Here is a 13,596-nt window from a genome sequence, read left to right on the forward strand (position 1 = left end):
CTGTTAGGGTCTATGTAGTCCCACATTGGCTATGTTAATATATAGTTTGATTCTTTGATGTGGCTTTATAAGGAATTTGGGATCCCTCCCTTGACAAACTAGCTTTTAGGGGTGAGTTATCTTGAGTCCCTTACATGCACACATACACACTTGCATTCATTATACAGTCTATACCACTGCAGGAGAACTTGTGACCCATTTGGCAATAGGCCAAATGAGATGTTGTAAAGTCTTAATTTACCAAACTTAAAAACACAAAAAAGAGTTAAATCTATCAAGGGTTCACTAATCTTTGTTATTATACAAATTACAAAAATACCTTTTTATGCGCAAAGAACGTGAAGATCAAGAATTAATATAATTGTACCGAAAAGTTAACCAGCTTAACGTTTTTCTATATGAAGCGGATTAAACTAGTTTAGTCTTTTTCCTTAAGTCCATCCTTCTTGAACTTTTGTCAAAAAAAACCTATAGCTCTAGTGGGTATTCAGCCTCGTAATTTTATTTTCTCCCACATATTACAAAAATTGAGCACCTCCAGTTGCAGAATTTACCAAAGCCTCAAGTAAAGGAACAAACGAGACCAGTAAATTTCAAGCTTCACACTGAGGAGAGAGCGACTAGGAGAGCTGGATTCAACGATCTCGTTGCAAGCAAGATCTATTCGCTTGAAATACTTAAAAGATTTGAAGAGAAGATTCAGAAGGTTGTAGTACATGAATACTACTTAATGTATTTATAGTGGACAATATAATTCATGTAATAAGGTTTTTACTAGTTTTTGACGTGAAACCGTGCAGGTTATAGAAGAAGAGGAGATCAAGATATTGAGGAAAGAAATGGTCCCAAAAGCCCAATTGATGCCTTTCTTTGACAAACCATTTTCGCCACAGAGGTAGTAAAAAGTTGACAACAGTCAAAAGTATTCCCAAATGAAAAATTGTGGAAAAATAGATTAGTAGATTAACTAATAAAAGCATAAAGTTCTACCTGGTTAATGTTTAAATGAAAACTAAACTAGAAGTTCCAAAATTTATGAAAATACATTGTTAGTGAAGTAAATGTAAAGAAAGCTAGCTAATTAATCAAGGCTAAATGGTATTTGATCTGGACTCTGTTATATTTACAAAAACTACATATGCTAAAATCTCTTTCATATAAGTCCTTTCTTTTTTCAAGATTTAGCAAGTCAACATGAAGATTAAATATTTACAATTAATAGAGAAGACTTAGAAAGTTAATTAGCAACAAAAAAGGTATTATAGACTCAATAAATGACATTCTCTTTTGACAAGAAAAGAATTGCTAAAGGAACACTTCAAGTTGGCAATTTTTTATTTTAGATCTGAACTTAAAAAACAATCTTATTTAATAACTAGCATAGCAAACACTATAAGTTTTATACTATTTTTATACTATATGAATAAAAAACGTGGGATCAGTAGAAACTATTAATTTCTAATAGTAATTCATGAAATATCCCGTAATTTTGTTTTATGTACCGCAAAAGTAGTATGACATAAATTTATTGTCTAGCTACTTCAGTATCCCTCTTTTACTTTTCCTAATTTACGTAACAGGTCAAGAAGACCTCTTACAGTTCCAAGGGAACCCAGTTTTCTACACAGAGAGAGTTGCAGTGGAGACGAAGGATTCAAATATTATCAACAGCATTTTGGGCAACACATGAAAGCAATTAGATAATCCATGGGGCTTCAGAAGTACTTGACTAGTTTTAAGTAGGATAAGTGAATGAACATCCGCTGCTTTCGATTGCTGGAGTTATGCCAAATTTTGCAGTTTGTTTCATTATAAAGACATTTGGCTAGTGATATATCTTAATTTAGGCACAAGTTTCTTGTGTGTTTCTCAGTGGCTAAAATATCACATAGAGCATGATATAAAGAGATTTTCAATAACATTGAAATTTGTATAGGAGTCCTAATTCCATTGCCATGATGATGAAATATTAATAGAAAGTAAATGGATATGAGGTGACATTTCACTTTGCTAAATGAGCTATTAAGGGAAACTAATGTTCTGATCTCCACTTATTACTCACATCAAAGTGCATGTCTTATCGTTTCTATCTCTTGATAATTCATCTTGCTAAATCTATACATCTCACAATCATCAACCTATTACTAACAAAGTTAAAACTAAATCCTCTTTATTGTTTTGGTACAAGGAACCTTAGCTTAATACCAACCAAGTAAACCCTAGATCTAGGCCCCCTTTTCATAGTCAAAACACAAGTGAATAACATAAGTGTCGCAATTGTCACACACCGGGCGCGCGATCTCATTAGCGCGATGTAAGTCCTGAGACCCGCAGAGTGCAACAAGTGGTTTGGCTCACTCTACTGCCAAAATTGGCTAGCCAATGTATCACGTGGCTCTCAAGACCCATCATTTAAACCCTCTTACTCTATCAATTTTTCCGATGTGGGACAATATTAGTGGGGCACCCCAATGCATTTGTCACACCCTGGGCTCGCGAGCCTGTTGGCGCGATGTAAGTCTTGGGATTCACGGAGTTGTAACACGTAGTTAGGCTCAATCTACTGTCAAAATTGCCTAGCTAATGTTGCACTTGGCTTTCAAAACACTCATTTAAACCCTCTTAAATTCTATCAATTTTTCGATGTGGGGCTATATTAGCGGGGCATCACAATCACCCAACCTTTATTACAAGGGTCCTCGCCGCAACATGATAATTAGCACATCCCATTATCATCACTAGGCGATGGGGACTTTACTGGCTTCTAAATGTAGCCCCCACCATACTCATGCGGTGTCACACTTAGTCCCGCATAGCATTTAGCTTCACATTTCTGGCTAGCTAACTGCTCTGATACTACCCCTATTGCATAACCAATTGCCTTGACACCCTCAACAAGATAGAGAGGAAGGGAGGTGGACTAGTATTGGATGTTGACAATGGGGATGAGGAAGGCGAGGAGTCGGGAGCGGGTTCTGCTCGAGATAGTTGAGCTAGCCGGGATGGGGATGACCAAGATGAGGAGGTTGGATCTGATCCCTCGTCGGCTCATTAGTCGACTCCTACTGCTTCTTCTCCTCGACTGATATCAGCTCCTGGGTCGAGTGCTGCACTTCCCAACCCTACTCCTGATCCAAGTCGAGTCCTTTGAGAGCTCTATGTGTCTCTTTTGTTTTGTTTTGTTTTGTTTTTTTGTCTTTTTTTTTTTTGCATCTTTTCAAATGTAAACATTGATGTAAATATTCTGACATATGAATAAGAGTTATTTTTGTTTCTTTATCTGTGATGGTTATCTGTAGTTTACCCTTTTTTGGGATTGGTAAATGAGACAAGTAAGCTTCATGCCTTGGATTTATTATTAGAGGATACCAAGGACTTGTGCGTCGGAGTCCATGTTGGGAATGACTCGACTTTGTGCCTTGGGTTTACTCAAAATGACACCAAGGTCTTATGTACGTGCCTTGGGCTTATTCATGAGAATGATGACAAGGTCTTAGAGTTTATGGCATGCCTTGGTTTTATTCTAAATGGGTACCAAGGTCTTTCGAGTTGGAGTCGGCTATGTTAGGGACGACTCGGCTTTGTGTCTTGGGTTTGCTAAAAATGACACTAAGGTCTTATATATGTGCCTTGGTCTTATTCATGAAAATGATGCCAACGTCTTAGAGTTGATGACGTTTCTTGGTTTTATCACGAACAGGTACTAAGCTCTTTCGACTTGGAGTCGACCGCATTAGGGACGACTCAGTTTCGGGCATCTGCGAAGACTTAGACAGTACAAAAGCATAGCATAATAAAATTATTAAAAATCAAAAGATTTTACATCACATGCGAGTCTTACAATCAAAATTATTGAAAGTATTTCTTGAGATGCTCTACATTCTAAGGATGTTGCATGATTCGTCCATCGATGCTTTTCAGTCGATAACTGCCAGAACACACTTCCTCAAAGACTATGTACAGTCCTTCCCAATCGATGACGAACTTGTCGTGCTTGGTGTCTTGGTCAAAATGGATCTTCGAAGAATGAGATCACCAATATCTTATCTCCAAGGTTGGACCTTGATGTTGTAGTATCGGGCGATGCGTTGTTGGCTGATGACTTACAATCGGAGAGATTTCTCTTGAAATTCATCGATGAGGTTAAGTTTGACTCCAAGTCCTACGGAATTCAAATCTTTCTCGAAGTGCTACAGTCTGATTGTTGGCATGCTGAATTCTACTAACGTGACCGCCTCGGCTCCATAAGCTAGCTTGAAGGGAGTTTCCCCCATGTAACTCTTATGAATGATACGGTAAGACTACAGAATTCCCAGCAGCTCTTCGACCCATTTCCTAATGGCCTTGTCCACCTTCTTCTTCAAAGCTTGAAGTATGCATTTATTGGCGGCTTCTACAAGTCCATTGCATTTTGGGTGTGCCACTGAGGCAAACTTGAGCCGTAAATTCCATTCTTTGCAAAAATTTCGGAAGCCTTTGATGTCTAATTGAGTTCCATTGTCAGTAATGAAAGAGAAGGGAATGTTAAATCTACAAACAATGGATTTCCACAAAAAATTGGAGATATTGCTCTCGCCAATTTTGGCCAATGGCTCGACTTCTATCCATTTTGTGAAGTAGTCAATGGCAACAATCAAGAATTTTCGTTGCCCAGAGGCTATTGTGAGAGGCCACAACAAATCTAAACCCCATCAAGTAAATGGAATCGGTATCAAAATAGGGGTGAGTTCAGTGGCTGAAGCTCGTAGCACGTTTGAGAAGAATTTGCAAGTCTTACATCTAGAGATGTGTCTTTTAGACTCGGCTAGGATGGTGGGCCATTAGTATCCTTAGCAGATCACCTTTTGAGCAAGAGTTCTAGATCCTGGATGATTCTCACAAGTCCCATCTGTAGGCATCAAAAATTGCCTATAGGTCTCCACGAACAGCTCAGTGTTAAGGAACGACGATGAACGTCACTATCCGGTTCACAGGAGTTCGATTGATGTCGATGAACGATTAAAGGAACAATGCCCTTCGTGCCTCATTCATTCAACAGATGATCTAACTCTCGGAGCTGATAGAACTCCTCGTCAGCTTTCCAACGCATTTCGAATCACCCAAATCCGAGTTCGGACGAAGAATTTACAGCGGAAGCGGATGAATACCCCTCAATGGAGTGTCTCGGACCAACGAGACACCCTACGGTGTCTCGGCTAAGGCCGAGACACCCTAGGGTGTCTCGGCCCAAATCGAGACACCCTAGGGTGTCTCGGATCAAGTGGAGACACCCTAGGGTGTCTCCAAGGTAGATTTGGGTCTTTAAGGTGTTTTAACCGCTCCGTTATCCCCTCAAGCCTATAAATACAAGCCTTAGGCCTCATTTTTTCAGATCTGGAATTTTGGAGATTAGGCGAAGCCCTGCCGGATTCAAGACTGAAGATGCACAGATTTTAGAGAGGAGGAGGAGAGATCGGATCCAGTTCTTCAATGCAAGAGAGAGATTCATCAGATCTACAGTTTCTCGGATCCGTTCCTTAAGATTATCCCGTTGTGGTAATCTTAAGAAGAGTGATTATCTCGCTTCGCCGAGATAAGAGCTACGATTTCTCGATCCCTTCGCGGATAGACGAAGCTCTGCCTAATTTTTTAGCAATCAGATCTGATCGACGGTGGTCCACGGATAAACCCCGGCACAGGCCAAGATCCCACGCAAGCAGAAGACCGATGAACGATCTCTGCGTTTGTTTGATAAAGTTGTAAACTTTTTTTATTTTCATTGTGTAAGGAGATCTTATAAAAAGATCAACTTTTTATTTCATTCGAGTTTATTGTAACGACAAAAGTTGTAATAGATTCGATAACAATGGAAATAGCAACTTTCACCGCAAACAAACTGGCGACCACACTGGGAGCCAACAGCTTCGCTGCCGGAGCTGTCGTGCCGCAACCGATGATCAAGATCCCGGTGCTCGAAGAGGTCAAATACGAGTTCAACCAGCAGAAGTTCGAGGAGTATGTCTCCTCCTCCTCCTCCAAATCTGCCTCTCCTTGCAGGTGCAGGAAGGCCTCCTCCTCCAGAAAGATCCACTGGTCTTCAGATCTGAAGACCCAAGAAGACGATCTCTCCGCCGTCGCTGCTGTAGTTACACCTCGCAACGATCCACCGGCTTCCAAAGAAAACAGATCCAACGTTCGTGACACCGTTGAAAGTGCACCAGTGTTGACGAAGAGGGCTCGTCAAAGGCGCCGTCAACATCTCGCGCGTCAATTTGCCAAGGCTTTGGAGTCTGTTGACGGGATCTGTTATGATACGGATCTGAAACGCAGAAGGCGCAAAGTTTTCCAGCAACAAGTTTTGGGAACCTCCTCCCAACCACCTACTAATGAATGGGTTCGTGTCAAACGAACTCGTTCAACTCTTAAGGAGCGCATCCATAAACGCCGCGCACTATTAGCGCAGACAAGGATTCTTGTACGGAAGGCACAGGAATTGTAGAAGGAAAAGGTGGCAAAAAAACCACCAAGATCTAAGCAAGTCTGGATGCCAAAGGCCAAATCAGCGCCCAAGGCAAAAGCAGACGACGATGCTCTCCAGCCTTCGTCAACTCCAGACCCTGCTCCCGCACTTCCGGTGAAGCTCTATGACAACGTGGGTCTCCCCAAAGCTAAAGTCCCATTGAAGAATCGCATCGGTTCCCTACCCGAGAATCGAGAAAAAACGCTTGTTAAGGAAAGCTGGAGACCGTTAAAGGAGCTTCGAACAAACATCCGGACTGGGGGTCGTACGCGACCTCCTGGAAAATTAATTTCTACAACAGCCCGCTCGGAGGTACGTGCAGAAAACCAGGAGCCCGTTAAGTTTTCACCCTCACAAGGGTGTGATTCCAAAAGTGTGACTCCTGTAGATGCCAACAAGGCAATGTTTACTCAGAGGAAAACGCTTCAGACAGACGAACGCGTTATATCTGAGAATCCATGTAAGCAGCCGATAGGTTACTCCGACCGCAACGTCGATGAGTTGTACTATCAGGCTGGGGGTACGAATAAATCTCGAAAGAGAAGTACCCGGGAAGCGGACTCTTACTGTCCGTGTATCAAAATTATCAGGGCAGTATCATCAGCGTGTAGCTGTTCCAAGACCGCTCCACGGAGGGTCTCGGTATTCGAGAGAATCTCTGATGGAACGACGAAGCCCAAATCAAGGCGTTTCCACCAAAGAGGATCGGTTGCTCGAGATGATGAATTCCCAGAAGTTACCATCAACATGGTCAATAAGGGAAAATCTCTGATTGTTTCAAGTGGTTCCAACCCTAATTTCTCTCCAGGAAGAAGAGTCGGTTCGGGAATAACCCAACAAATATCTCAGCTTCAGCTAGAAACCGTTAGACATAATGATTACCAGGATGTCCATGAAGGAATACATTCCGACGACGAACTCTCGGATTCTTATTCCGCAATCGCCTCTGACGATACAATGTCTAGCATAGGACAAGCTCGGGAAGTGTTCATGGTCAACACCGAGCAAATAGCCAAAATCATTGAGGATACTCTAGCCAAGCAGAAAGAAGCATTCAAAATCAAAATGGAAATGGCTATGCAGAAGATGAGACAAATGCACGACCAACACATCCGAGCTTTGTCGAATCAGCTAGGTGAATCCAGCCGTCGCAACACTGCTAACCAAACAGGTAGCGATTCAGATGTGGATGAACACAACGCTGGGGGTAGTCCCACTAAGGATAATAATACTGGGGTTGGTCCCACCAAAGATGACAATGCTGGGGGTGGCCCCATTATTCCTTTCAGGAATTATCCAAAACAGGATATAGATGAGGACAAAAAGATGAAGGATCTCGAGAGCAAAATTGATGCCCTGATGTCTACTCAAGAGGTAAATAAGACCGGCATTCCGTGTCCTTACCCGAAAGAGTGGGATTCGATCCCGTATCCGACGAAATTCAACCTGATCAACTTCACACCGTTTGACGGGAAGGGTTCCCCCACTCAGCACCTGATCTATTTCAAGTCCCATTTGGGAGTGATCTCTGGCAACGAGCCTCTGATGGTCCGGTCATTTGTTGGCACCCTTCGTGGGCCCGCCTTCGATTGGTACCGCCGCCTCAAGCCCGGAAGCATCAACAGCTGGGAGGACCTGGAAAGCATGTTCCTCACTTATTTCTTCGATGATGACGCCGAAGTGTCGATCAGAACACTCTTCGATGAAAAACAAAAAGACGGAGAGTCGGTGGATACCTTCATCAAATGCTTCCGTAATCAGGCAATGAAATGCAAGGATCCCGTCACGGAGGAGTTCGTCTTGCAGACCTATCATAATAACTTGTCCATTAACATCTTGGACGTTATGGGAGTAGAGCCGCTCAATACCTGGAAAGAGTTAAAGGTGCGCGGAGAACAGGCCGAACGCTTCCTCAGAAGGAGGAAGGTCGAAAGAAACCAACCGATGGTCAACCCTCTGAATTCGAGTCTCGTGTCCCATGATGCAACAACAGCTCCGAAGACAGCAGAATAGTTCGGATCCGAGGCTCCAAAAAGAGTACTCATTCAAGGACGAAGACGTTCCAGCCATCTTCGAGACCCTTCTTGAAAACAACAAGATCAAGCTGCCGCCCATCACAAATCAGGAGGAAGCTGACAATACTGAAGATCCGAAGTACTGTGCGTACCACAGGAGGATCATTCATCCCACCAAGGCTTGCTTTACTTTAAAAAATAGCATTCAAACCTTGGTTGAAGCCGGCGTCATAACGCTGGGATAAGCCAAATGAGAACGGCACCACTCCGAAGAGTACACGAGTATAAACTGCTTCTCAACACTCCGACAAGTATACGAGTATAAACTGCTTCTTAATCCTCTAATCGGTATATGAGGTTAAACTGCTCCCTGATACTCCAATAGGTATATGAGTCTAAACTATTTCCTACCATTGATGGGAAGTTCCTGGAGAATGTTACGCTAATCACTTTCTTTGCTACCCGTATTCCACTCTCTTTGCGTTCTGGTCAAACCTATAAAAGTTAGGGCCAAAGCCAAATTCTCTTCTCGATTCCTTCCATGAACGAGAGGTCCACTTTCAAATTGAACGATCAAGCCTATAAAAGGTAAGATCGTCTCAAAACTCCCACTTCCACTGCTTCCTTGGTCAAACCTATAAAAGTTAGGGCCACAACCAGATTCTCCTCTCGATTCCTTCCATGAACGAGAGGTCCACTTTCAAATTGAACGATCAAGCCTATAAAAGGTAAGATCGTCTCAAAACTCCCACTTCCACTGCTTCCTTGGTCAAACCTATAAAAGTTAGGGCCACAACCAGATTCTCCTCTCGATTCCTTCCATGAACGAGAGGTCCACTTTCAATTCAAACAATCAAACCTATAAAAGTTAGGATTGTTCCTGATCTCACTTAGTCAAGTCTACAAATAGTTAGGACTAAGACCGAGTCATTCCTTTTCGATAAACGAAAATCTGCCTTTGTTCCTTTTTCACCAAACCTATAAAAGTTAGGGTCGAAATTGGGCTTTCTCCTCAATAAATGAGGGACTCTTTTTGGATCAAATGACCAATCCTATAAAAGTTAGGGTCATTTGAACCTTTCCGATTCTCGGAGTGGAGATCCCACTCCTAGTTTTATCTTTCCGGATTCTCGGGGTGGAGATCCCACTTCGAGTTTCCTTTCCAACTGAAGATAGAATCTACGCCTAACACGCGTTGCCGGTTTAGTCTTTCACCGATTAAAAAAGACACCAAGGTCTAAACTTGGAGAATTTTATCCTGAAGCCTAAGTAGGGATAAGTCAACACCTAACACGTGTTGCCGGGTAGCCTATTCCCGTAACAAGGGCGAAGTCTATGTATTCAAAATCATAGCATTAAGTCTAAGAGAAGCAATTCTCTTAGCACAACGTTACATGTGAAACGGGTTTTAATAATTCACATGCTAGCCCGATTCAAACGGTAATCGGTAAAGGCACGTCAAACCCGTTGATGACTGGGGGTTTGCCAAAAATCCCAAAGTCTATGTCTAACACGCATTGCAGGTTAGTCTTTGACCGTATAAAGGACAAAAGACCACATATTCAACATTGTGGCAGGTTGTTATTAATAACACCATAATCCGTGCCTCACACGCATGGGGAATTTTATCCTGAAGCCTAAGTAGGGATAAATCAATGCCTAACACGCGTTGCCGGTTTAGTCTTTTACCGATTGAAGAAGACACCAGAATCTGAGTCTGGGGATTTTTATCCTGAATCCTAAGTAAGGATATATCAGCGCCTAACACGCGTTGCCGGGTAGTCTATTCCCGTGAGAAAGACAAAGTCTACGTATTCAATGTCGTAGCACTAAAAGAGTTAACTCTTTTAGCACAACGTTATGTGCAGAACGGATCTAAACAATCTGCATGCTAGCCCGACTCAAACGGTAGTCGGTAAAGGCTAATCAAATCCGTTGATGGCTGAGGATTTGCCAAAAATTCTATAAATGCGAGTCATTGACGCACCAACTCCACTAGTTGGTCTCGTGACTCGGTTGCTCGAAGAGGTCAATACGAGTTCAAACGAGCAGAGTTCGAGGAGTAGTCTTCCTCCTCCTCCTACCAATCTGCCTCGTCTTGGCAGGTGCTATAGGAAGTAGGCCTCCTCCTCTCAGAAAGATCACTGGTCTTCGATCTGAAGACGCCAAGAAGCATCTCTCGCCGTCGCTGTCTGTAGCTTACACCTCGCAACGATCCACGGCTTCCAAAAGAAACCAGATCAACGTTCGGTGAAACTCCTCGAAAGTCAAGGCAGTTGCCCGTTGATAAGTGACCACGTGTTGACCGAAGAGGGCTCGCTCAAAGGCGGCCGTCAGCATCTGCCGGCTGCGGTCCAATTTGCCAAGGCTTTGGACTACGTCTGTTGACGAGGATCTGTTATGATAGCGGATCTTGAAACGCAGAAGGCGTTCAAAGTTTTCCAGCAACAAGTTTTGGAGACCTCCTGTCCAACCACCTATACTAATGAATGGGTTCCGTGTCAAACGAACTCGTTCAAACTCTTAAAGGAGCGCATCCATAAAACGCCGCGCGACTATTAGCGCAGACAAGGCATTCTTGTACGCGAAGGCACAGGAATTGGTACAAGGAAAAGGTGTCAAAAAACCCCAAGATCTAAGGCAAGTCTGATGCCAAAGGCAAATCAGCGGCCCAATGGCAAAGCAGACGACGCATGCTCTCCAGCCTTCGTTCACTTCCAGACCTGCTCCCGCCACATTCCGAGTGAAGCTCTATGACAACGTGGGTCTCCCAAAGCATAAGTCCCACTTGAAGAATCGATCGCGGTTCCCTACCCGAGAATCGAGAAAAAACGCTTGTTAAGCGAAAGCTGGAGAACCTGCTTAAAGGACGGCTTCGAACAAACATGCCCGCGACTGGGGTTCAGTTACGCGACCTCCCTGCAAAATTAAATTTCTACAACAAGCCCGCTCGGAGGTACGTGCAGAAAACCAGGAGCCGCTTAAGTTTTCACCCCTCACAAGGGGTGTGAATTCCAACAGTGTGACTCGCTGTAGAGGCCAACAGGCCAATGTTTACTCAGAGGAAACGCTTCAGACAGACGAACGCGTTATAATACTGAGAATCCATGTAAGCAGCGATAGGTTACTTCGACCGCAACGTCGAATGAGTTTGTACTATCAGGCTGGGGGTACGAATAAATGCTTCGAAAAGAGAAAGTACCGCGGGAAGCGGACTTTACTGTTCCGTCGATCAAAATTTCGGGCAGTATCATCAGCGTGTAGCTGTTCCAAGACCGCCTCCACGGACAGGTGTCTCGGTTTCTAGAGATAATCTCTGATGAACGACGAGCCCAAATCAACGGCGTTCCACAAGAGGGATCCGTGCTCGAGCATTGTATGAATTCCACAGAATCGTTACCGATCACATGGTCTAATAAGGCCGAAAATCTCTCTGATTGCTTTCAAGTGGTTCCAACCTAATTTCTCTCCAGAAGAAGAGTCGGTTCGGGTAATAACCAACAAATATCTCAGCTTCAGCTAGAAAACCGTTAGACATAATGATTACGCAGGATGTCCATGAAAGGAATACATTCCACGCTCGAACCTCGGTATTCTTATTCCGCAATCAGCCTCTGCGATACAATGTCTAGCATAGGACAAGCTCGCGCGAAGTGTTCAATGGATCAACCCGAGCAAATAGCCAAAATCCATGAGATACTCTAGCAAGCAGAAAGAAGCATTCACAAAATCAAAATGGAAATGGCTATGGCAAGAAGATGAGACAAATGCACGACCACACCATCCGAGCTTTGTCCGAATTCAGCTAGCGTTGAATCCAGCTCGTCGGGCACACTGCTAACCAGCAGTGTAGCGATTCAGATGTGGTGAACACAACGCTGGGCGGTTGGTCCCACTAAGGACGAATAATACTGGGTTGGTCCCACCAAGATGACAATGCTGTGTGGTTGCCCCGTTATTTCCTTTCAAGGGAATGCTCCAAACAGGATATAGATGAGGACAAAAGAGATGAAGGCATCTCTTGAGTAGGCAAAATTAATGGCCCTGATTGTCTTCTCAGAGGTAAAGAGACCGGCAATTCCGTGTCCTTACCCAAGAGAATGGGAAATGCGATTTCCGTATCCGGCGAAGTATCAACCTGATCAACTTCACACCGTTGACGCGAAGGGTTCCCCCACTCAGCAACCTGATCTATTTCAAGTCCCATTTGGGAGTGGATCTCTGCCAACGAGCCTCTGATGAGTCCGGTGCATTTGTTGGGCACCCTTCGTGGGCCCGCTTCGATTGGTACCGCGAGCCGGCCTGTTTCTCGATCCCTTCGTGGATAGACGAAGCTCTGCCCAATTCTTCAGCAATCAGATCTGATCGACGGTGGTTCACGGATAAACCCCGGCACAGGCAAAGATCCCACGCAAGCAGAAGACCGATGAACGATCTCTGCGTTTGTTTGATAAAGTTGTAAACTTTTTTTATTTTCATTGTGTAAGGAGATCTTATAAAAAGATCAACTTTTTATTTCATTCGAGTTTATTGTAACGACAAAAGTTGTAATAGATTCGATAACAATGGAAATAGCAACTTTCACCGCAAACACCTGTTCGCGGGGAAAATCGTGTTCTTCATTGATTCCATTGCTCTCTCAAGTAATTGCTTTTTGATTACAAAAGATCCGGTCTTTTTATAAGATCCGGTTACAACGAAATCAAAGAAAAAGAAAAAGAAAAAGATTACAACTTTCCTTTCGAACGAATCACGAGCTCCTGTTTTGCGGTCACTCGCTTTTGTGGGTTCTTTGCCAACGCCGGGGTTAATCCGTAGACCACCGCGCGATCTAGATCCGGTCGGATCTACGCAGTATGACGGGTATTATTTCGCCAAGGAAATAATAGCCGAGGGTACTATTTCGCCAAGGAAATAGTAGCATTTAGTTCTCGGGATCAAAGGCCAAGCTTTGATCCGGAGTATTACTTCGTGTAGATCTCAGATCTGATTTCTCTCTCTCGAACTCCTGCTTTTTGTGACGTGGATGCTCGCCAAGAACCAGATCTGAATGTCCAAGTCTTCAAGTCTTCAAAACTCCAA

General features: G+C 43.6%; 1 protein-coding gene across 1 annotated transcript; it reads left to right on the forward strand.

Annotated features, from left to right (window-relative positions):
* Window positions 506–1,933, forward strand: LOC109841803 (protein TPX2-like; the record flags this gene model as incomplete). Its single annotated transcript, XM_020410742.1, has 3 exons — window positions 506–706; window positions 801–895; window positions 1,581–1,933. Coding segments are annotated over 3 exons (420 nt in total), but the record flags the coding sequence as incomplete, so codon positions are not given.

Source organism: Asparagus officinalis, chromosome 5 (genome assembly GCF_001876935.1).
Source record: "Asparagus officinalis chromosome 5, Aspof.V1, whole genome shotgun sequence".
NCBI lineage: Eukaryota > Viridiplantae > Streptophyta > Magnoliopsida > Asparagales > Asparagaceae > Asparagus > Asparagus officinalis.